This window comes from Rhamphochromis longiceps, linkage group LG11, assembly GCF_057381845.1.
Source record: "Rhamphochromis longiceps isolate RC_006_pf linkage group LG11, R_longiceps_female_GT1.1, whole genome shotgun sequence".
Taxonomy (NCBI): Eukaryota; Metazoa; Chordata; class Actinopteri; order Cichliformes; family Cichlidae; genus Rhamphochromis; species Rhamphochromis longiceps.
Window position 1 is genome coordinate 17467381 of NC_140567.1, and position 26356 is coordinate 17493736.

Here is a 26356-nt window from a genome sequence, read left to right on the forward strand (position 1 = left end):
TATCATATAAACCACGTGCAAATAATAACTACTTATATGAACTGTTTTGCCTGAACTCTATGGCTAATGTATTCTTTACAAAAGGGGAGGTATATCTAACCTTTTTACTGATTTATAAAGAAATGGTCGCATGACTATATGGCTACATTAATAACCTTGCAGTCTTTCCTTAAATAGCCTAATATCGCCTTTATACATAGTCTTAAAATGTGTCACTACGCCAGTTATAAGGGATTACATGATGTCTTCTTATGAGAGTCTGTAACTTTGTTCATGTAACCTGGTAACGGTTGCCAGGTCAGGTAACACGGAGGCACTTTGCTCATAACGAGACCTTCGGTTAATTACGATAAAACACTGATAAAAGAGACTTTGGCTCTTGTTGGGCTGAGAGATTCCCCGAGCGGCAGACGTGAAGACCAGATCTCTGCGGCTGGACCTGCGCATCCACTTGTTGAGTAAACAGCAGTTCACGGGGCTCGCTCTATTTAAAGCGACAACAACATGACACACGGACTAGTCAGACGAGAGTCAGTGGAAACGGAGATGCACAGGTCCGAGGACAAGGGGAAGAACTTCGTTCACACCAAGAAGAGGGGCTACGATGTGACGCGAAACCCCCACCTGAACAAGGTGAGCGCTCGTGCCCCGCGCGCGAGGTTTCAGTTTTCCTGAATGAACAAGGTTAACAAGTTAGCTGATGCCTTCGGGGGCTACGGGAAATATTAGCACCCTAAATACAGCGGGAAAGTTCATTCTCAAAAATCGATATGAACGGGGCGAGGAAACACGGCAACTTATTATTATTATTATTATTATTATTATTATTATTATTATTATTATTGTGGCAGTGATTTGGTACAAACCCACAACGACTTTTTGGTATTGAGTAATCAAGCTGCTAATATAAAGTTTCACACCTAGCTTAATTGTTTTCTACAATTCGTGTGTCGTTGTTATTTTACTACAAAAGCTCCAGTGTATTTGATATATTTATTTAGTCATATAACAATCTTCGTGATGTGACAGGACCCATGTCGGAGCCATAGGCGAGTAAGTGAATGTAACAGCGGCTAGGCGCTTTAGGTATCAGCTTTAGACGCGGTTATATTTAGATTTAAAGAGACCAAAGCTTCGCTTACACGGAGAGCCTGGCCTTTTGTTATACTGCCCTGTCACATATCGCTTTACCCGGACAGCCATGGCGGGATATTGCATATATAAGAGTGACTCAGCTCATCCCATTTACTGTAACACTAAAACGTGATTCAGCACATAGTCACAGAAGCTGACACCATGTAACGAGACATCAAGTTGAAAGCTTGTTTTTTTCTTCTTTGTTTTAAAGTAAAATGAGGAACAGAAAGCTATTGGAAGTTGCTTACTCTTGAAATAATTTGTGCTGAGTTGCTTCTTTTCAGGTCATGAGAAAAAGGGATGACTTTACATTTTAAAGTTTGAAAAACATACCTAACTCAAGCCTTATGACCACCCTTTTGCTGTATCATCAGTAGGATGTACTTGTGTCCATTCCTCCCATAAACACAGTAAACAATGAGGGTCTGGCAGCTTTTGAGCCTTTCCAGTGTTTTCTCCTGGTGTTTGTGGTGAGATGGGGCCCCAGAGGTCAGGCTGTGATGACAGGATCTCTGTCCATGGTGCTGACTGACCTTCAGAATGACTGGCTAAATTCAGGTTCGCTCTTATGTCAAGTGTGCCCCACAACCACTTGACCTTTTTCAGGCTAATTTTAGAATGCTCTTGCTGTCTGTTTTTTCTCTCTGACCTGTTTTTTCTGGCCTCTCAGTAGACGAATATGTCTGACTCTTGGAAACTATCTGAAAATATTCAAAACAGTAGGCCTATCTGAGGTTGACATCTGGGCTGTTTGGATTTATTTGACCAGAATTACAGATACAATATACATAATACACACTGTAAATACGAACACTGCCTATTTTCTAAATACAAGCTGCTCCGGGCTGATAAACGTTGCAGTTGGTTTACTGCAGATGAAGGAGATGCCAGCCTGGCAACTGATAAGTGAGATAGTGGAGGTCAAACAGGCCAGTGTGTGTGTGTGTGTGTGTGTGTGTGTGTGTGTGTGTGTGTGTGTGTGTGTGTGTGTGTGTGTGTGTGTGTGGTTGTGTGAAGTGAGGGGTGGAGAAATGGTGGCTGCACAGAGGCCTGTTTGTTAGGCAGGTTAATCACTCCACTCCTGATAGCACCTCGCGCTGCATGTCAACCCTGTGTATGTGTGTTTAAGTGTGTATAGAGTGGCTGGGCAAAATGAAATGTGTATACACAAATGCAATATGACTAATAAGAATAAATTATGGCACCTTTTGTAATGTGGGTGTGTCCAGCGAGACTCATAAAGGCCATCCTTTGTTGTGTGGTGGTTGTGAGCTTTGAAATAAAGACACAGATTGATCATGTTAGTCTTCCTTTATAAAAGTCCTGTTTGTATATATGTAACCCTGACTGATCTCTGCATGAATGTCAAACAGTGTTTGATAAAATAAACCAGACTGCTGCAGAGTAAACAGGCAACCTTTGTGTCATTTTATGCAGTGTCATGCTTAGTATGAAATCTGTTCAACTGCAATAAATATACTGACATCCTCCTTGTGACAGCAAGTTATATGGTTTATGGGAAATGCTGTGTTGCACAGCTTAATTATAGATCACTTTACCTGCTAAAGGAATAGAAAGTGACAGTCTAAGGTAAAGAACAGGGATGCCAAACTCATTTACGTTGTGGGCTACATTGTCCAGCCCACATAGATCTTAAGTGTCCTGAACCAGTGAAACTCCCCTTTCTGTCAGTGTAAATAAACTTCACTGAAATAAATGTGTAAAATTATAGGTCATTGCAAAGGATGTCCTGTAATTATAAAATGGGTAATATTTGTGAATTGACAGAATATGTGCTTTAAAAAACAAAACTGTAAAGTCATTGGGGGAAAAAATCATGCATTTCCACAGTAAATTAGCTGATTTCAAAACAAAAACACCATGAAGGGTGAGGGTGGAAACGGTGTCACTAATCTCGGAGTGATGTCCCTAGGCTACTTTCATCTCATATTAATGAAATAGTGACTTGATGTATATTGAGATATATATTACTATCGACTGATGTGAAAAAAATTGTCATGAATAGATTTTTCCCTTATTGCCCAGTCTTGTGTTTAGTTTTGATACATAAAGCTGCTCAAGCAGGAAGTGGACACCAAATTTAACAATGCTTGAAAGTCGAACAAAAGTTTAACAATGACACAAAATTAAAAGTAATGGTTCCACCAATGAGTCAACCCCTAGTCTCCACTTTACCTCCTCAAGTGGACTTTGCGAGCAGTTTAAAATGTAATATAAGTCATAATCTTTACATCTATACAAGAAAATACATGACACTAATGAAGCTGTTATGAAGTATGAATTGTAGGGGAAAAACATATTTTTGGAGAAAGTCACCAAGCGACCAGACCCACCCGCCTCCTCTCACCAGTTTCCTGTTTGATACTGTCACTACAAATACAAGCCTAAAAGCCAAAAATACAACTTCAGGAGAAATTAAAGTTATAGCTTTCTACACAAAAAGAAGACGGGGACTGCCAGGTTAGCTCCCGAGTGGCAACTTTGGTGCTGTCACTGTTGGCCAGCATGCTGTCTGTGTGCTTTACCAAATAGGCATCAAATATTAACATCAGTCCTGGCAGCAATCGACGTGACCAGGGTGAGTCTTGGTTCAGAAATGCTGATTAAATCAGTGGCTCACAAAGCAAACTCTGTTAATACCACAGACATATTGAGGAGATCTTGTGCTGCATTCAAATTGTCAGCCAATTCATTCAAAAACATTTCCACAAAATAAAAAAAAGTGTCAGCCATATTTCCGCAGGTTTTCTAACAACTTTAGCCAACTCTTCCTTATATCCCAGATATTATTGTACAGAAAGAATAAAACCTTAGTGTGTGAAGTGTCCCTGTGTTTTAAATATACTCCTTCTTACAATACTACTTCTATGTACTACTAATATATTACTTACAACCATTACGTGTCCATTGCCAAGTTCTGCACTGTTTCTCAGGGCGTCATTATTACCAACAACATCTTGAACATCCAGTTTCATTTTCTCTTACAAAAAATTGAATTTTATTGGTTGAATTTCTCAGAGAACTAATTTGAAATTGTGTGTGTGAGTGTGTGTGTTTTAACCCTTTCTTTATAGTAAGAGGACTGTCATAGAGACCATTGTGGATGCCTGACCCTGTGTTTAGAGCTGACCCAGTAAACTGTTTGACTCAGTTTACACATGTGGGTCTTAAATGGTCGCAGTGTAGGGGAAGGATCGTAAAGAAGGCTGTCTGTCACTTAGCTTGTGGCACTAGTTTGTCTCTTTAAATAAAGGATATGCAAAGACCTTAAACATAGAAATCCAGGCTAAAGTAACACAGAAACACACTTATCTCCATTTTAAAATAATTTCTCTCTCACACTCTTTGCCTACTGCCCTTGTCTTCTTCTTTCTGCACTCTTTCTTTGCAGTGGTGTCAAGGAGGAATGTAACAAGCAGCCCAGTCCTTTGTTCTTTATTTTACTAGATGGCTTTTCATCTCATTTTAAAGTTAGCCATCCCGAATGAGCTCACAGTTTGTGGCGTTATATTGTTTTGGAAGAAAGAATTAATAAGATTCATTATGTGAACACAAAACTTTCAGAAGCAAGCACTGGCAGAGCCTGCTGTGAATGTACTCAGCACAAACATTTTCTCAGAGAGAACTGTTTGGACAAATGTAAACGTTTCAGTTTTAAAATGTTCTTTGCTTGGTGGTTTGGGGAGAAGATAGGACACAAATGCTCCCATACATCATGGTTATAATCTTGGTTAATCTTAATTGGTGGTTGTATGAGGTCAAAGTAACCTTCCCATCAGCTGTCTAACGTTAACCCAAGCACACAAACGCTCAGGTTAGAGTAATATCAGAAAAGAAAATGATGCAGACAGCTAAACTTTTCTCAGTGCTGTACATGACCCGGGGGTCGAGGAAATTGGAGGAAAATCTAGGAAATGACTGTTAAAGCGTGTTAGTGGCCATACACAGGCGTGCTTCTGTGGTTAAGGCAGTGGCACCTTGTTGCCCTCCTCCTGATTTGAGCAAGCCCTGGGGATGAGGTGTGTTTACCTCCCTCAGCTGGCCTGCTTCACCCCAAACAGGAGGCAGTCACTGCACAACCTGTTAATTGATGCTGAGGGGACGTAGCGCTGAAAGCAGCCTGTCCTCACATCGACAGGCTTCGATTTCCTTTTAATCTCCCCATACATGCACGTAAGCCTGCGCAGCTGATGTATGGACATACAAACACACACACGCACACACACGCACAAACACGCACAAAACACGGCTTCAACTTACTTCATGGTTAATGTTCTCTCTCCAGAGGTGGAACCGGATATTATAGGTGTGTTTTGTGTGTGCGCACCACGCAATAATGAGATGAAGTGGGGTGCGAGAGGTAGAAAGGGTCCTCTGTGGCAGTGAAGAGAGCGCTGGCCTCGCTCCACAGAAGTTCTCTGTCTCTCTGCTTGAACACACTTAAATGAGGCATCTGTGTGAATCTCAGGCACTCAGTGCGTCTCTCTATGACGCTGGTTCCGTCTGCTGCTGCCTCAAAAAAAAAAAAAAAAAAACCCAACCCAAAAAAACACAACAACAACAACTACATCCCTAAAAATGCTCTTAGCGCCTAATCAGGGATGCTGTTCCTAACAGATCCTCATTCACGGGATCTGAACGGTCTTTACCTTGTCTGCATAAAAAAACCATCAACCTTAGCAATAGCAGACTCACAAAGACTTGCATTCAAATACAGTTAGCTTCTGAGAGAGAAATTGTGCGCTAAACTTGACGTAAACCTACACTTATCCCCTCGATTAAACAATAATGTTTTGTTTGTTAAGTTCATTAAGATCACTAACATTCTGCATCATTTGAGCCCATGAATACTGAGCAAAATGGAAAGTCCATGTGGATGCCTCATTTGTAACCACAGCCTCCACATATAATGTTGCAAGATGGCCGCTCAGATGGCTGCTGTTTGCTGCTCGCTCAGATTTGGCGAGCAGCAAACAGCAGTCTATCTGATTGGGCATTGAAGATGTCCTGGTATGCCAAAATGGAAACCTTTCTGATAACCCTCAAGCAACTGGAAGTCATTAAGCTCTCATGTTAGATTTTCTCCCATTTGGCTGTAACTTTGTTTCAGCAAAGGATTTTGTTTTTTCCTTCGCCGGGTTTGCATTTTCCTCAAACTGAGACATAAATAAATTTAGCAACTAACGAACAAATGGCAACAAATAAAAACTGTCTTTAATTCGGAAGTGGGAATATTGCTGCTGTTGTCTGGTTCTAAATCCTCTCCTTTGGGCATTTGTCTTGTGCTTTGGTGTTTGTTCCATTTGAAACATAATGAGCTCCAGCTGCTCTGCATCTATATCAAAACCTGATGAGGTTTTCATAAGCCTGCATGCTCTCTAACTGAGTTGTGTCACAGTTCCTTAAAAGAAAACACAGTAATGACATGGCACTGATTTTAGCCAGTGGAGTCTGGAACTTTGATGGCTGCTGATTCACCGTGCCAGTGAGACACGAGGACAGAATTTGTTTTCTGCACCGTCACGACTTGGAAAAGTTTCATGCTGACAGTTTGCTGTTTTGGGGAAGCATTAGTGTAATGCTTTGTTTGTGCTGCTAGCCAAGGTTCCCATGGACCTTGGGAATTTTTGTGCATTTATCATTACCATAGCTTTCTAGCACCCACCTATTGTAGAATCAACATTTCACATCCTAGGGGAAATCCTTGAGTGTTTGTGATGATAGTGCATTAGGTTTAAATTAGAGCATTTCATGAGGATCTCTTGATGGAAGCAGGAATGAACAAGGAGTACTTACTGTGTTGCCAAATTCTGACAAATGTTAAGTTTTTGCAACATGAGGAGTTCAGAAGTATGGGAATTGCACTGTTTTGCTTCTGTGGATGAGCAGATTGACGGCACCCAGAGTCAAAGACATAAATAAAAGACAAATAAAGACAGCAATGTTTTCCTAGGATGAAGATGAAGAACTCTTAACATCATTTGATTTCTACTCTAGTACGTTTGTATGGTTTGAGGATAGACGGACACAGGATAAATAACTATGTTCTTATTGGTATTATTATGATAATAATACCACCAAAACAAAAATCCCATAAGCCACAGCTGTAATTTTAGCACTAATTAGCAAATGTTAGCATGCTTAAAAGTTAAACCAAGCAAGATGGTAAATAAGCTGATATTAGTGTTTAGCTCAAGCTAAAGTGTTTTAGATGGCAGAATAAGCTACTAGCTGGGCTGTCTCAGGCTTGTTTCTGCATTTTGTAAGACCCAGATAAACTAAGCTTCCTCTAACCATACACAGTATATCAAAGATGGACATAGCTACTGGTTTACAAAGTCCTGGTTTACAAAGTCCTCTTCTGTATCCAGATTAGCATCATAGCTATCATAACTGTCTTTGCTTCTATATTTTTTTCATTTTAATCCTGATCGTATTGTGTGTGAGAAAGTTTGTTGCGTCAATTTGTGTGTGTGTGTGTGTGTGTGTGTGTGTGTTTGTGTGTGTGTGTGTGTGTGTGTGTGTATGGGAGGGGGGTGTTACAAGCTGTTTAGTGCCTGTCTGTGGTTAAACTAGGGATGATGTTGTCAGTCAGATTACAAGCCTAAGCACTGAAAATAATACAAGAGTTTCAGTGCTAAACTCCATAGTGAGCAGCTACACTTGTTAATGCGCTTCGCTATGCAGATGTGCGTGTGACATGCATGTGTGTGAGTTGTCCCAGGTGTGGCCAGGTGTTTAAGGTCACATCACGGGTGAACAGACATTCCTCTGATAGACTGGAGTGGATCGGGCAGCGAGAGAGAAAGTGGACCCTCGTTTCCCCTCCAGTGATCACCCCGCTAACCTGAGCTTTACACACTCACACGCACACATGTGTGCACACGCAGGGGCGAACACACATGTCTATGCTGTGCTGTTAACCTGCTGCACCATGAGTGCTTTAATCAGTGTTTTCTCCAGGGCTGGCTCAAATAAACTTCGTGTAACGTGATCAGACTGTCAATTCAACTGTCTGCACGCACACACATACACTTCTCGTGTGTGTTTAACAGCAATTCCTTCCAACTAGCGGTCCCTCCTCAGCTCACTTTTTTATGGGGGGGGGAGGGTGTTTGTGTTACTCATTCACATGAGTGCAACGGAGAAGCCATTAGCTTGTCCCAGACAGAAAGAGGGAGACTGTCTGAGCCTCATCACCCTCCTATGAAGCTCATCCCTCCTCTTTCAGCCTGTCGTTTTCCCCTCGCCTCCTCAATGCTGCTTTTGTCTGTTATATTAGCACGCTGGAGGTCTTGTCATGACTTAACAAAGATGCATCAGAATTTAAGAGTAGTGTTTGGTTTCAGTGTTCTGCAGCTTGTGAGTGTATGACCATTATGTGCAAATGTTTTTTTCCAGAGACAGAAGAGATGGCTATCATTATGACTGATGGCATGCAGACTGACAGGCTCTGTGATGTTGCAGCTTCATGAAAAAGGAGGTGCTTAGTTTTAATGCCCTTCAATCAATAGGGTAAAGGCCTGGTCACGCCTGCAGATAGAGTGGTGAAATTGAGCAGCAAAGTCAGTTGATTCCAAAGGAATTGCTGACTTCGCTCAGCAATCAGTGGGTTTCCTCACAAGGGCAAATCCCTTCATACACAGAACAAACTTGATGACACATAAAGTTTACAAAAACTTTGAGTAATTGTGAAATTTATGAGAATTTCCTAAAATTTATTCCACCCTTGATTAAAAAAAACTATGACATTTTTTTAAATGGAAAGACATGTGTTACCTCTGACATCTGACCATGATATATAGCATTATTGATGACCCAATTTTTTTTTAACTGTATCAGTGTTTTTATAGTAAAGAGAGAGGTTAATTACTTTTAGATTTTTTTTAATTTACTAGAGCAGTAGATTCACAGGTGTTTTTTCCCAAAAACAAAAAATGCAAATTCAGGCAGACACTACAAAGGAAACTCAGATCAATAAATAGACCTTAAAATAAATAAAGAGGACACAAATATATGTGACACAGTGACTCACCCAGAGTATACCGTTCTTGTATTTATGACTGCTTTAATTGACTGTTCACAATCTGCTTTTAAAATATATTTGTTCTTCCTTCTGGGTATTGACGGACGAATTAGACAGTTATTTTAGGACAGACTCTGAAATTGGATTGGCCGTCTGTGGGAGATTTCCTGTTCCATTAAGACAGGTCAGCCATCGGACTCTTCAGTAAGACATGTGTCTTATTTGTGTTTTCCTGTCTGCATTAATCAGCTTGAGGGTATTACTTGCTTTTTATGGCAGAAAATAAACAGTACAAATGAAGTTTCATAACAGGAGAGTGGCAACACTTGCAGAGTTGCACATTGCTGTCAAGGCTCATGCTGTCACCCAAACGTGTCCGATGAATGCTGCAGTACTAGCTGAAAGTGAACATTTGGACCACAGAGCTGATTTTCTTAAGGGCCTTGGGCATTTTTCCAGGAACTCTCTGGCTCCTAAGGGACCTGGGCTCTGCAGCATGAAAAGGGCTGTCTCAAGGGAACTGGATGTGTTTAAGGAACTCTGCATGTCTGCTGCCTCCACCCACTTTAAGGCTGCCCTCCTTAGGTCAATAGCGGCTCCGCTTTCAAGACTGTTTGACCAACATGTCTCTGCATTCGCAAGTTGGCACCTCCTGATTTAAGGAACTCTGCTTTTGCATATTTGCTTGAGATGGAGGATTTAAGACGACCTTGTTGATCAGTCTCAGAACTCAGGGTTGCTCGGCGGAGTACATGACCCATCAAAGTAAGGAGTGACTCAGAGCTCAGAATTTGTCTGCAGATTTGGGCAAGAGAAATATGTTACTTTACTCCATTTTTAAAAGCTGTGCAATACAGTCCGGTGAAGCCAGTGGAATTAAAAATTAAATTAAAATCGCATATTGCATATGAGAGCATAAGGGTGGGAATGGATGTTTGTATCTGTGTGTGCCTGTTTGTCTGTGTCTATATGTCAGGTCGGGTATCAGACGCCACCTCTTTGGGGACATCCCAGGTCCTCCAAGGTATGGAGGCCTATCTCCCCCACCACTTCCCCTACCAGTGACAGATGCCCTCAGACATCGGTGCATTGGTGGTTCTTTGTGTCCGGGGATACACCGGTACACACCGGCTCACTCCTTGGTGGCTGCTTATCGGGGCCTGCAGCCTGGGGCTCACTCGGGCCACTTCGGGGGTGGGGTGCCCTCGGCCTCTCTGCCTGGGGCTCGGTCACTCTGGCACAGTGGTTGCCGGCGGAGCTCACGGGCACTGCAACCCCTCCTGGCTTCTGCTCCGCGGCTGCTGAGTGACCCCTCATCTGGGACTCTCGTCAGCTCCTTCTGGGATAGTGGCACAGCTGCCCCTCTGTTGGTCTTCCGTGGTCTCTTGTGTTCTGGGGGCCTCTGGATGTCTGGAGTCTTGATCTCCTCCATACCTGCTTCATGCCCTGGTGGACGGGGCAGTGGCTCCCCCACACCCTCTAGCAGATCATTACATGAAGGAACCTTTTAAATACAAGCGTGCTCATGCTCACAGGTGTACACACGGGTGCTCACACACACAAACTACACCCTTTTTGGCTCCTACCTCAAAGCACACTGTCCACTGTCGATCTTACGTGCTGCACAATAATGTTTAATATTTAGTATTTATTATTATTTATTATTATATTCCCATATATCATCGTGATGTTGTTTATTCTATTGCTCTCGTTTTCTTCTGCTAGTTTTCTTTTTTCATTCTCAACAGGTGAAATTAAAAAAGTATCTACTATTAGAAAGAAAAAAAAGAAAAAAGAATTACATTAAAATCGAAATATCCAAGGAACCACAAGTAAGCCAGCAGTCGCTGACATAGTACTATGGGGATTTTAAGTTTTCTGAAAGAGTCTGAAAACCTGCATTCTCTTTAGTAGCCAGCGGTGGGTGACTCCCCTGGTTGCAGAAATATTTCCAGTTGTATAGTTTTTTTTTTCCTTCTTACTAGTAGTTTTATTTGAGCACATAAAACCCATACCCAGTGCAAAGTTGCCATTACCCTGCCATTGTCCTTTAGATTAAGGTTTTGATATTAAGTAATGCAACAATTGTTATATGTTTTATATTTTAAAAAAATAAAAATAAAAATCATGGCAGGCATCATGGTTCTATGGGTTTCATTGTGATTTTTACCAAGCACATAACAAACAATCCAATTCTAGCTTATGTCAACAATTTAAGAACATTTTCACATAATAAACTTCTGGTTGTGTAGTGAGGACTCCACCTGTGTCCATTAATTCCTCATTTTCTTTTCTCAGTCTGCTTTTTCCTCATTGCTTTTCTTTGACAGTATTATTAACAACATGTGGCTAAAATGTTGATATAGAAATCACTAGTTAGCTTTCTGATGGATGCATTTGGGCCACTGAACAAAGTTCGATTGCTAATGAGCAGATCTGATTAGGTGCACATGCATGCCTGACATGGCACATTTGCTGCAAGGTATTTTTTAGGAAAAGCTTAGTCAGGCTGTAAGATCCTGAGAGGAGACAGCTGGGCGCTGATGTGTGCGTTTTGTCTTCCTCCTGAGAGGAAAGGATGGATTTAAAGGGCTTTATTCAGAGGGTAATCCTCTTGAACTCTGCTATGGCTTCCAGTTTAGCAGGAAACAGATGGGGGTATCTGGCCTTTGCTTAGAAACTCAAATGGTAAAGAAAGCTGGTAATGCTCTCTCTACCTTCACACTGAATACAGACATTCAAAAGTGAGAACTTAGATGGGCATAAAAATGACACTGCAGTCTTTAATTTTGGACATTCGCATCTACAACATCAGGTGTTAAAGGTAGTATTTGTTCAAGTCACTGCTCAGTTTTATAAGGCATTGTACAGTCTTTATTTCCACACACTTGCTGCTATGCTCTACAAGTTATGAACTGTCCTTTGGTGTGTTTTAAATGATGTCCATCACCTACACCTTGCTGCAGATTGTCCTGTTGCTTTGATGGAACATGGACAAATAGTGGATGTAAATTTTAGACACGAGCTATAAATTCTAAGCATAGCTGACAGCTGAAAGTAGAGAATTATGAGATACTTTACTTTTTAAACCCAGTCCCACATTTATCTAAAAAGATGTGTATTTTATGTATGTTTAAAAAAGACATTATTGTGTCATACAGGTAGGTTCAAGGGTATTTGGACAGTGAAATTTCTTATTTTTTTGTAATTTTGGGTCTGTACACCAGCACAGCATATTTAAGATTAAGCAGCGATAGAAGTGCAAACTTTCATCTTTAATGCAAATGGTTTACAAACATTTTTTGCATTAACTGTTTAGGAATTACAGCTATCTTTATGTATAGTTCCACATTTTCAGAGGCTCAAAAGTAATTGAACAAACTAACATTATTTTATGAATAATTGTTGTTTTTTAATAATTAGATAGAAACCCTTTTCATTTGTTCTGGACTTCTGCCTGAGGTCTAGCTCGCATCACCAAATCTTCCCTTGAGAAGCTCTGCAAGCCTTCCCTGCAGTCACCTTCAGTTGCTGCTTGTTTGTTAGTCTCACTGCCTTCAGTTTTATCTTCAGCTGAAAGTCCTGCTCTGTGAGGTGCTGGTTACTAGTAACTGGGTGCTGTCCAAACAGTTTGGCAGCTTTTGGCTGAACCTGAGCAGATTGTACAGGTCTGTACACTTCAGAAAACTTCACATCATCAATAAACTAGTGGCCCAGTTCCTCTGGAAGCCATACGTGGCCATGCCATAACACTGCCTCCCCCATGTTTGAAAGATGGTGTGGTATGCTTTAGATCATGAGCTGTTCCTCTCATTCTCCATACTTTTCTCTTCTCTGCTACAAAGTCATCATGGTTTCATCTATTTTTTTTTTCAGAGTTGTGCAGGTTTTATTAGAAGTTTGTTGGGCTTTCCTGTTTCCAGTTGTGGCACAGGGGTCATATAGTTTGTTATTAAGGTGTCTCTTGATTGTGGGCAATTATACTCTTGCTTCCTTGAAAGTGTTCTTGATTTGGTTAGATGTTGTGACGTTGTTTTTCTGAACCATATGAATAACTTTGTCATCATGCACTTTAATTGTCTTCTCTGGTTGTTCAGACCCTTTGGTGCTGCTGAGCAGATCAGTGCATTCCTTGTTTTTAACAATGTAGCAGACTGCTGATTTGAAGGGGTTTTTTTTAGGACCAACATCAACTATATTATGTATGTGATTTTTTTTCAACCTGTAAGTTGTAGAAGCTGTGATTGGGTCCATTCTGTATATTTTGTGGATATACATGGCTCATTGGTCTAGGGGTACAAGTGGTCCCGGGTTCAAATCCCAGACAAGCCTAGCTGAAACTGAGGTAAAATTCTACCTCTCTACCCTGAACAGCTGTAGAAACAAAGATCCTGATAATGGTGTTGTTGGTGAATTAAACTGGGAAAGACAGAACAAAAGGACTGCTGTTCTTGTAAAACCTTAACTTGGTCTAAATTGAAATTTTTATGTAAAATGTCATAAATTTAAACACCACAGAAACCAGAAACAATGAGCTAACTGAGTAAAGTGAGTCCAAATAAAATTTCTGAAATGTAGGAAATGTTACTTCATTTAAAAATAAAAAGGATGTCAACAATTAATTTTTGTGTAGTTTGTGTATTATGTACAGATATAATGTAAAGTGCGCTCAATTTTTGTAAAATAAAAAAAAAAAAAACGTACAAAACCAAAGAAAGTACCTTACATAAGCCTTATTATGTCCTGCTAAATTAAGCACCTGCAAAGGGATTATAAATATTGTGGTACAGGTCTTATTGGTCTAGGGGTGTGATGAGCACCCCGTGGAACAGTCAGGACTGAAGTGAATCCTGTGTAGAGTCTGTGGAAATCTCTTCCCTCGGCTGTCGAGTATTTTCACAGACACCCAAACAGGAAAAAAATACAATGAGCAGCAGAAACATAAATGTCTTTTCTCTTCACTTTCATGTGGTCAACTTTATGGCACTTGGAGCAAACAATTGTGTTAACATGAAGTGCTCACATAGGATTGATCATGACTATTTGTAATGAAAATTCTACTAAAAGAGGAAACCCCTAACATAGTGTTCACCATACTCAAGATCCTTCTGGAGAGTTTCAGTATTTCCCTCACTATGCCAAGTTGACACATTTTACCTTTCACTTTTCTTACATGGACTCAAATTCATGCACATGCACTCGTTCATACATGCACACACATTCAAGCTTAAATTTCTGCAAGATTTTCCATCCATCAGTGTTACACCTGCAAGTGCAAGGCAGAAGCCATAAATACACTTCCCATTTACACTCTGTGTACTTTTTTATAACCATTTAAGAAACCCTTCACTTTTACTTTTCAGAGGGAGGAAACACTTTAGTGGTCCTCGGGGTGGCCTTTATAAAATGCAGGAAAAGACTGTTATACCTGCTATGTGCTTAACAGAAACCCACTCCTATTTATTGAAGTCCACGGTCGGTCCAGTTAGCCTATAATTATCTGCCATGTGTGGAGTTCTGAAATGAACGAGTGAGCTTTAACTCCACACAGACATCTCTGACCTTTGCCATCACATTCCTGCCTCAGACTTGTTAACTGTCTCCCTGTCCTTTGTTTATTGAGACTAACAGTTTAGCTTGACTGAAGCAAATGTCTAACCACACAGGCTTTTGATGCACTGTGTACATTCTCCAAAATGTACAGGCATTTTAGTAGCTGTTTTCCCCCCCCTAAACCCAGTGAACATGTGCTAACCTTGTGTCAGTCAAAGTGTTTATGCTTCCCTTCATTTCAGTGGATTCTTTGATTGATTTTTTTTCTTTTGTTTTTCCGAAGCCACACAGGTAATTACAGCTCCTCAGTCAGTCCACTGTCTGAAACAACTTATTTTGGAGCTTTTTAAAACGTACTTTTGGGGCAACGCCAGTCTTCTAATCCAGATTATTTTAAGAGGCATGTTTTAGAGACACATTTAACACATGATGCAGGTTACTGATATGTGCTGCTGCTTATATCAGTGATGAAACAAACATGGACTTATTGGAATTGAGTTAAATAGCAGCACAGACTTCCAGCAATCATCCGGCACGCTTTGTTTTTAGAACAGGCCACTTTCAGCCCTTTTCAGTTTTTGCTCGTGTGTGTTCTAGAAGGACTTTTTGTATATTCACCCACAGCTGAGAATAGTCCTCAGCAAATAAGCATTTTTGTCCAGTTTGAGCAATGTGTAGTTAAAAATTCAGCCGGTTTCACAGATGCTTGTTAAAAATTGTTTCTTAAAAAGCAAACTGTAAAGTGCAGACAGTCCTTTTTGAGGACATCTACCAAGGTTTAGTGAGGATCAGGGTGTGGCGTGGTTTTCAGACACAGCTTAGGTCACATTTCTCTAAGAGCAGGCCTTTGTTTCAGGATGCAAGGTTTTCTAATATTGCTGGTGTTTCCACTTGATTGCTGATGCTTATAGAATTTATATGGAAAAGGATGACTTCCCTGGCCATTTTGAACAATGGGTGCAGTGATGCAAGTAGCCTTGCTTCCTCAGAATCAGGAAAGGTATTCTTGTGAAGTATGTTTCCAGTATCCAGCAGGTTTAGGTTTACACTGAGACCTACATCACTTTCCCTTTCTGAAACCCTAGACCATTTATATGCCAACTCCATATGGAGTTTAAATGATGTTCATGCTCTAAAACAGACACACATGCATACACAGACTGCTTGCTTTTTCTAAGACACGCATAGATAAGAAAGAGGAGTCAGATGGGAGGTAAGAGAGAAATTATGAGTGAGGAGGAGGAATGTTTGTAATATTTTTAAAGGAGCCTAGAGTTACAGGGAAAAGGTCATCAGTAGAGTATAAGGGGTCATTATTTGTGTTGGCCAAGAACCAGTCAGTGCACACCTCAATCCAAATTTATGGTTGCTGTATGATTTGCAGTTAAAATGCACAGAGTGAGCAAAAACACACATGCATGCACACGGTGGCATGAATGAATGCATTCATTTAGCCCTTCACTCCTTCTTTCTCTTTTCCTTCTCTTTCATCCCTCATCAATCACACACTTACGCTCTTACAGTGGTGTAAAATATACACAAGAACACCATCACACACCTCTACAGTGCCCCACAGGTTGTTGGCTGTGCACTGCTAGATGCTGAAGACTGCACTATGAAAGGGTATTAACACTTGTTTTTGTTCTCTTTTTCCACCTACTTCCTTTCCAGCTCTAATACTTAAGATCAAAGCTACAGACTACTGTTGAAGTTATAGTGATTAATGCCACAAAGCTTGGAAAAAAAGCTAAATCAGAGAAAGAATGCAGGGCTCACACATTATGTATACGTGTTAGTGAGCCTGCCTAATTTCTTTTAGCTTATTGTCTTCAGTGTAAGTACCATAGGGACAACAGCCAAAGCAAGCTAACAGATTAACATTTAGCAAGATGTCTGCTGAAAATGACTGAAAGAAAGTTACATAAAACTATAGTTTACAAAATGCAAAATACAAAATACATCTTGTCACATTCCTGGGTCTGTTGACCCAGCGTTTTAAGCTTTAGTTTATTTTAATGTTGATGTTTAAGTTCATTACGTTAGCTAAGTTCATTTGTTTTTTAGATTCCTCTTGTGTTTTCTTCCCCTGTATTTAAGTTTCCTTCACCCTTTATGTGCTTCATGCTGCTTGTCTTATGTTATCACGTTTGTGTTATGTCTGCTTTCCATTCTGTTTCCTGTTTTATTGTGAAAGTCCTTGTCCTATGTACGGTGTGTCTAGTTTTGCTTCCCCCGTCTCGTTAGGTCTGATTTGTCCCAGCTGTGGTCCCACCTGTTCCCATCCCCTCATTATCTCTCTGTGTACTTAAGTGCTCTGTCCTCCTTTGTTCAGTGTCAGGTCGTCTGTTGGGCTCCATGCTCCTTTTTAGTTTCGCCAGTTTAGATTACTGTTTATTCTCATCTTTGTTTGCCCCATGTATTATTTTGTGTTTCTCTATCAGCCATATTAAACGACTTGCTTTTTGTTAATTCAAGTTATTTACGCTTATCTTGGTGTCTGCATTTTGGGCCCTTTTTCGTCATCCATACAGTCTGCCTCCCACAGACTGTGACAGAATGACCTGACCATGTTGGACCCAGCGAACATTTATTTCAGTGACTTTTTTTGAATTTAAGATTCGTGTTCCGCAACTTCACGGACTTTGGATTATTTCCTGTGCAGGGAAGCAGGAGGAGGAGAAGGAGGCTATTCAGGCTCAGCTGACCCAGATAGCCACGGCTAACCCAAGATTTTTGGATTTTCTTTTTGCCTGAGGATATAAAGAACTCTGAAACCCTAGACCATTTATGAGCCAACTCCATATGGAGTTTAAATGATGATCATGCTCTAAAACAGACACACATGCATACACAGACTACTTGCTTTTTCTAAGATATGCATAGATAAGAAAGAGGAGTCAGATGGGAGGTAAGAGAGAAATTATGAGTGAGGAGGAGGAATGTTTGTAATATTTTTAAAGGGACTGGAGTTTGGATTTTTATATCAAAATTTGCCCCATGACAGCCTAAGGATGCTTTTGCCACTAACAAGCAGAAGTTTGATGAGTTCAGTTCTGCTTACAGCTCAGCTTATTATAAAATTTCTTTCTCTTTTCCTACGTGGCAGCACCAGAGAGAGGCTGAGCTGAGTGTGTCGGTGGTGGTGGTGGTTAGCTTTGCTGTTATATAACAATCCTGGTCGGCTGACTGATCACAGACTTAAATAGCTGCGACTACTGGCCCATTACATCCAGTGAGCCAGTCACCCCACCAGCCAAACGCTGGCTGCCCCAGCACTCTGCCTTTGACCTCATAAAACAGCAGCCGTGCCCCCTACGTTCTTTCTTTCTTTTCCCGCTCTTTTCCTTGTTTTTGTCACTTTTCCTTGTTTTTCTAATCTTTGGATTCTATCTGCTAATCCCAGCTATGATAACAATGGGATAAATCTGTCATTCCACTGGGATATCTACTGTCTTACCCCCACCAGCTGTTTTCACAGCGTCTAGACATACATGCCGCTATTGATTAAACAAGAGGATGGCACGATGATGACAATGACAATGACGACGTCATGCGGCGTGGTTCTTCTCTTGTGGCGAGATTAAACTGACTCACTGCTCATGTTTTTGGGCCTCAAAACCAGGTCTTAGGACAGTTTTGAGTGTGGTGTGTGTGTTTGTGAAGTACGTACAAAACCCTGTGCACATTGTCTGCACAAGCTGTACGTGCTTATGATGATTTTACTTAAATTTGCATTAAAAATCACTATTTCTTTATAGTGTGTGTGTGTATGTGTGTGTTTCTAAACACTGCAACTGTGATGGAGGAAAAGGAGGCGTATGACTCAGTCTTTCCCTCAGCTGTTAGCCAGAGTCTCCCCCGGTGTGGGTCACAGTCAGCCAACCGAATGAACTCATCAGGACGCTTCCCGTGATAGCAAGTTTCTAATTCAGTTTCAGCTGACTCTTGATATTTACCAGTCTCCTGCATGTGTTTTGGAGTCTGAATGGGATTACTCGGCACGTCTGGGGCACATATTGTATTCAGGTTCAGGAATTGAGATGTCTACGTGGGTATTTCTTAAGCTTCAAGGCAACTTTTTTTTTTTTATGCAAGGAAAAGAAACATTGTTTTTGGCTTAGCAGACACATTGACATAGTTAACTAAGGTCCTACTTGCTACTGTAGGCTTCACATCTAACTGTATGAGTCTAAGCTGCATTGTGGGGCGCACACGTGGCAGTAATAGAGGGGTAGAGTAGATGGCGCTGGTGGTGGTGTTTATGGGAACAACCTCAGCAGTCCTCTGTTCCCTGTTTGGTCAGCTGCAGCGAGATCGCTGGTCTGAGGAGCTCTGACATCACCAGCCGAAGTGAATCCAGATCCACTGGTCTATGGTGTAATAGCAGTGTGGGTGAACTTAACCGCTGTAGATGACTTTCTCACAGTGCCGTTTAATGTTACGCAAATGTTACCCCCCTCTGCAGTTTTATTTCAGGTCTATTCAAAGTCAACTTTTGTATTGCCAGCCATTTAAAAAGGGTGTCTTCTTTTTGCCAGGATAAAGTTTTTCTGCTTTTTGCTTTCCAAGTTGTGAAATATATCCTACCACTCTCGCCCACTCACTCACTAAAATGCTAGCAGGGTTCAGGGAAGCAAACCATCCAGCCCAGAACTCTCTAAAAGAAGGAGTTCTGTAAGGGAAACCAGACAAGTTATTGAATGCTTTTCTTGCATTAAAATAATAATTTAGAGAATTTTGAAATTAGTCGATTTGATATTATTATGAGTAAATGCAAATGCGTTTTTTAAATAATGATGTTGTTTATTACAGGACAAAAGCTATCCAAACCTACCTGAACCCTTTTTAAGTAATTGTAAGTAAGTAATTGTCCCCCTTGTGAAGTATTTATTTATTTCATTTTTTTAGTAAGCTAAATTCAAATAGGATCAGTTAGGTTTGGATAGCTTTTTCCCTTGATAAATAAAATCATAATTTAAAAACTGCATTTTGTGATCTTAACCATCTAAGTGTAACAAATAAGAAAACTTGAAAGGGCCAAATACTTTTTAACAGCACCGTAGTCTCTGAGACAGTCTTTTAAAAGGATTTGAAACTCTACTTTTCAATGACTTGTGGCAAATGAAATGTTATTGACATGTTTAAAATAGCTCCAGTATTTATTTTATTAAAGGGTCAAATAGTGCCAAAACATCAAACCTTTGAGGATCCTGAATACATGCAATTAAAAGATTACTTGATTCCCAGCCCAACCCTCAGATTAGAGACTTACTGTACTTATGACTTGCAAATCAAGCTTACTCTGCCTTAGTTTTCTTTTAAAGACATGCATTAACACCCCATAAACCTCTTTGCCTTTATAGCTTTACAGTGTATATGATGTGGTTTACCTGTTATTATGTACAAACCCTTTTCTGCTCTATTTTTTTTCACTCTACATTTGCAGCTCTCATAAATACTGCTGAATCATTGCAACAGCAAGAAAAACATTTTTTTTAAAAGGCAGAAAAAAGGATGCAACAGATGGATGAGAGGAAGTGGGGTTAAGATGTCTATCACTATACACCACCTTCATCCAGCAGTTTATGCTGTGCTATGTGCTAAACATGTTGTACATGAAGGCCATGTTGTGTATTGCCTTGGCTCTCCCACACTCCCTCTCCCACACAGCCCTGAATAAAGAAGTGCTCTGTGACCACACACATCTCTGCCAGGTCTTATCTCAGTGCCAAACATTTGAGCCCTTTCCCTGTCGAAGGCCTGTGGGCTTTTGTCCCCCTGTCTGATCTGTGATTGTGGTTGAGAGAGGCTCAATGGGGAAAGGCCTCCGTTTCGTGCTAGGCTCTGGTCACTTTCAATAGGGGCTGTCTCTGCAAGAGAAACATTGAAGCTCAGGGAGCACAATAAGAAATGGAGAAAAATGAAACTCAGTCTGTGTGGCTGGCTATTATTTAAAAATAAAACGTGCGTCTATGATATTAAATGGTGTCGGTACTTGCTACAGCAGATCATCAGCCTCCGTCTCAGCCTGTCCCTAGCATCCTCTTCTGACACACCAATCCTCTGCATGTCATCTTTCACTACATCCGTGAATCTTCTCTGTGGCCTTCCTCTTTTTCTCCAGCCTGACAGCTTCATATTTGACAAAAATGCCAGTAAAAACAATAACACCACAGGCATGGTTGTGAGATTGTGTTCCGCTACACTGAAATATGGGAAAGAGCTGGTGGCACTAACCTGTTACTCAAGCAGTCACATTACTAAAAATGCAGCTTTAACCTGTAATGCAAGTTAAATAAGAGAGTTAAAAAGTCTCCCACATGTACAGATGTCAGAAGGGAGAATTGTTTTTCCTTGTTTGTTTGTTTTTCTGATGTCGTTTTTCGGGTTGCTTCCTCGGTGGGCTTGGTTTTTCAGCTCACATTACAGCTAATACAGAGCTCAATTCCTACATGATTATCTGATTTGGTGGATGTGATGGAAGGCTTTGATTTGTTATGTTCTGTTCACTTCAGCAGCCAGAACTCAGTTTCCCCAAAATGAACTACAACATTACATTTACATTATTAATTATATCACATTGTTTCTTTGCGTAACATAACTGGATCTGATGTTTGTTTATACCTCGGAATATAAGTTAGTTCAAATCAAGTTATCCTTGATGACTCTGTTAAGCTTTAAAATGCTTCGCCTGTCCCAGCAGATACAGCCCTTTTATCAGCCCCATGAGGAAACAGTTGTTTCATATCACACTGCATTGAATGCATGACAGTCATATACTTGTTTCACTCATGTTTGTAATTTGTCATCGTGTGCAGGAAATTCCATCATACAGCATTCACTGCATGCTTTTCACAGTGAAATATCAGTGTGAGAAAGTGTTTCTGGACCGTGTTATTGTTGGGATAAGAAGCCCTCTCCTCTCGTGACATTAAAGAATTTCTACATGAAGGAATAGTTGAAGGCTGTATTGAAGGGAGTGGCTTTACTGTCAACCTTAAAAGCTCAATGTTAGACTGAACTCTGTGTGGTAGTGGCCTGAAGGAAATTAAAAGGCTGAGACAGCAGAATGTTTGGTTTCTAAATCTTCATGCTGAAAAGTTGCACCAAGCCCACCCTTTGAACTCCATAGGAAGAACAGAAAGGCATTTTATCAGCTTCAAAGGACTTGTACTTTCATCTCTGTTGTTTAGCCTTCTGGCATCTGATTAGATGTTTCCTCTATCCACTGAGTGTTTAGGGGTGGGCATGGCACCAGTCCAAGGTTAAGAGCTGGCACTGCCCAGTGGGTAGATTACAGGTTAAGGTTGCTACTGCGGCTTCTGGAACATGAGGCTGCGGGCATCACATGTGTTGGCACAGGGTGCGGGCACTTCAGATGTGGTTAGGGCCATGTGGAAGCTTTCTAGGGTTTATCCCGCCCAGCCCAGTTTAGGGCTCCCGAACAGCAGCAGTGAAACTCAGAAACCTGTGTTTAGACAAACAAACATAGAGATGGTTTGTGTGTATACACAAGTGTCTACGTTTGTCACTGTACTTTCATTTTAAAGAATATAAACCAAGAAAATATAGTGAAGACAAATGTTGATATTTGTTCTATTAAGAATATGTGGATCTTTTGTTAGCATGCTGCGTCATTTAGTTTGAGACTTTCTTACATAATTAACTGAGCTATATATGTGAGTGACGGTTGAAATTCTTCTGCAAACTTTCGGTTGGACTAAAGGAGAGCAATGGTCCACATTTTTCTCCATGTGCAGCTATCTTAACTTTTCCGCTGTTAGATGAAAGCTCAGGCCACCATTCCTTAAATGTATTTACCCTGGCTCGTGTTGAGAGAACGGTCTTCTTTATACATTATTAGGTCGATCGACAAGCATGTTGAGGGAAAGACAAACAAGACGCCAGGACTGAAGAGATTGGCAGTTCTTGTTGTCATGCTGACAACACGGGTGGTGCAGAGTCAATATTCAAGTCATAAGTCAAAAAGATGTCAAATCTGGTGTTAGTGGTTCCCATGCTTTGCCCTGCCAAACTCTCTGAACCATGTACTGCTAATCCTTCTTACCATAAAGCCATCTTATGCACCCCACCCCTGCACTCTTCTTCTGTTGTCCCAAGTGGCTAGGTCTGACCCGGCCGCTAGGTTTTATCTTTAATCATGAAATGATTCTGGAGCACAGTGTTTCCCCTCTCTGGACTGCTGAGCTGCTCGATCCTTTGTCAGGGATGTTAATTGGTCATTTAAGGCCAGACTTAGTGGATGGTATCCGTTTCACATGTGAAACTGGTTGCCTCTGAACCATGTCGGTAATTATTCTTAATGAAGCGTGGCAATGGGCAAGAGCTGTGATATATTGTACAGTGTAAATTCAATATTTGCTTTTTTCTGGTGTATTTTTCTTTTTCTGTTCTTTTCTCTTTAGACCCTGAGACCTAAAGCGAACAGATTAAGACATTATGCGAAAATTATATTTGATGACCTACTTTTTTATATTTAATTTTATTATCCACCTTAGTAAAGTACGCCGTGCACATCTGACTGCAAAGTTTCCTTCCACACTATTATATCTCTGTCTTTTGTTTCCCTGTCTGCGAACTAGACGAGATGTGGCGGTCTCAACTGCTGTTTCAGCCTGAACCATGCTGAAGTAGTCTTCCAGTAGGTGGACAACTGGTTCATGTGCTGCTTTGCAAAGCTCACCAAGGCAGCAGAGCAGAGTAAGGCAAACATTTATCCTATCCCTCCCTGAGCCTGGTTCTGCTACAGGTTTCTTCCTTTTAAAAGGGAGTTTTCCTTCCCACTGTTGCCAAGTGCGGGCTCATAGGTGGCTGTTCCATTATTGGGGCTTTTCTCTGTATTATTTTTGGCTCTGTGATATAAATAAAACTCAAATGAATTGAACTGGATTAAGTATGCCCATTATAAGCTTGCTGGCTGCCATCAACAGCTGCAGTTCAGTGGAGATACATGCACCAGATTCAACACAAGACTATAAGCACAACTGCTCTGTTACTTTCTAACATTGGAAGTTGTGGAGATACAGAAATTCTTTTATTGCTGCCATATAATCTGCATCATACCCCACTGCTTTATAAGTGTCCACAACATGTATTTTGGTCAAAAGACATATGTTGATGTTTTCTCCAGGCTGTTAATAAACTCAATGTTTGATTGCACTTTTCTGGGGCCTCCGTGGTTTGTGACACTGCTCTACATTGATCGATTTCGCGACAAAGTGCATGCAGGAATGGAGTGCATCCTTTATTAATGTCCACAGTGGTTAGCATTCCTCGTACTAAAGGAACAATCAGCTTACTTTAGCATGTAAAAAAAGTTCTTTAGAAGTACCAAAAATAGGTGTCGCTGGGTTTAAGTGCACTAATATGTTGGCTCTTTAAAGTACAGTCTCATGACTGATGTGTATCTGTTGTAAACTGAGGTAAAAATAGAACATGCGTATTGTAAATAGCCTGAAATGAACAACAGCAGAAATGTCCTCAGTCAGGACAAGTTTTGGGCGTGTTTGATTTGAGTCATTAAGCAGCCAAAAACATCACTCAGTTAGCATGCAAATGCTGTTTTAAAACCCTTCCTGCACATACAATCTGACAGTGTGAAAGTGAAATCTAATGAGTCTGAGAGCTGTGAAAGCACTGTGAAAGTAGGACGTAAGCGCACAATTGGGCAGGCTAATTATAGAGCTAGACGTGTGCAAATCTGCTCAGTTAATCTGTGCAAGAAAACCATTTCTCCCAAAGGAAGTGTAAGCCAGCGCAAATAAAGCGTGTTTCGGCTAATTAAAGGCTCCCGTTTGTCTGTTTATGTGGGTGTGTGTTGAGTGTTTTTTAACTTTAGTGTTCAAATGTGAGTTGTGTCTAAAGCAGCCAGTCCCCAGAGGACACCAGTGTGTGCTGCAGCCAGTGAATCTCAGCTAATGGAGGAACATTGTGAGGAATCTGATTTTATAGGCTCATATTAAGCTCATTTTGCCGTGTGTATTTTAAGACTCTCGCATAGTCTGCTGCTGCAGACATGTCCAGCTGCTGCTCCAAACTCACATAGAGTCTGATGAGAACAGCTGGCTCTCTGAAAAATAGAAAATCTCTTTTGATAATTGGGGAAGGTTGTAATTCAGAACTGCTTCTGTCCTTTTGAGGTCCGTTAAGTACAGGCTACACAGAGCCTCGGCTAACGACGGACGGATTGGGGTGCATAATTCAGTATCTCAAATGACTGATGCCTTGTTTTTCCCTGAGTCAAGTTTAGATTTAGTACTGTCACTAAAAAAAAGAAAACAGATTTATGAGACTTCATGTTTACATGCTGTTAACTTATGTAGTTACATACAGTAATTCCTGCTTGCTGGTAGGTAATTAAGAAAACACAAAATCCTTTTCTTTCAGATCTCCCGCCAAAAAGGGCAAAGGCGTGTCTTTGCTTGTTTCTTTCGCCTCATTACCCAGAATCATTTAGATTAAATCTAAAACCAACAGTTTGGAAACCATCTGCTTTTTTATTCAAATAATGCAAAGCTAATTTGAAGCGTGTCTGTGGTCAGCACTGATGGTTCACGTGACGTCAAAATTGCAGAATTTTATTATTCTGTGTCTCATGCTTTGCTGCTTTTCTTTAGCAGCGGGTCCTGTGATCAAGTGCCTTTTTTTTAACAACTTCAGAACCATTTTAACATAACCAGAAACATAACTGTGCCAGAGGTTTGGCAGGGTTGCATGTAAATAGTTGGTGGCCCGGGGATGGAAACCAGCACAGGGACGTTTACAGCCGGGCTTCGCTTCTGTCTTACTAGTCAGCAACAGTAGCTGGCGTGCTGAAGCTGAGGTTTCTGAGGTCGCTGCACTTTTATGGATTGAAAATGCTCGACGTATCATGCCTCACTTGCAGAGAATAGTCAAAGCTGTTCCAGTCTTAAACGTGGGCTTGATGCTTGTTATGGGTTTTTTGGGGACAGCCATCCTTTCAGAGGAGCTGAAGTATCCAAAGTACCCCACCTCTTTCTACTGTCACTTTAAGATGCATTACTTCTCCTGAGTGTGATCAGTCTCTTCTTTGTATGCTCCACTCATGCATGTTTTTCCAGTATTCCAGTTCAGGTCAGGGGGTGAACAAGATAAAAGCCAACGCAGAGGTCAAAGTTGAAACAGGTCATTAGCCTGAGCCCCGTTATGTACGTGGCTTTGTCAGTAAATGTTGACATCACACCAGAATGTGAGTTAGCAGCGGCATATCTGAGAGTGAGGAGCCCGTCTGAGAGCAAGCAGTCAGCCGGAGCTGAGGACAAGTTTAACCCACCTTAACACAAATAAGTGGTGAATGTGTTCCATAAAATATTCATTTATTCACATTTCACAGCAGTATTGCAACACACACCATGATGATTAGTGCTGCTTTAATTGCAGGACATGCAGAAAAACACAAATAATTCTATCATTTAAAGAAAGTAATTAAGGTTGAACCAATCGATCTACACTCATCTGCTGTTTCAAATGTAATCCATTTCAATTTTTCGGTGCTGCAGAAAGCTGCCTCTGCCTCATACACACAGGTTCCCCAGAGTGAGCTCTCTTTTGGATTAGGAACAGCCATCACGGATCATA

General features: G+C 40.9%; 1 protein-coding gene across 1 annotated transcript in view; it reads left to right on the plus strand.

Annotated features, from left to right (window-relative positions):
- Nucleotides 1-470: 470 nt before the first annotated feature.
- me1 (malic enzyme 1, NADP(+)-dependent, cytosolic) overlaps nucleotides 471-26356 on the plus strand; it is an 82960-nt gene continuing 57074 nt past the window's right edge. Inside the window, exon 1 of the mRNA XM_085422548.1 lies at nucleotides 471-633. Within this exon, the coding sequence (XP_085278674.1) occupies nucleotides 505-633 (129 nt within the window). The 5' untranslated portion in view covers nucleotides 471-504. The remainder of the gene's footprint in view (nucleotides 634-26356) is intronic.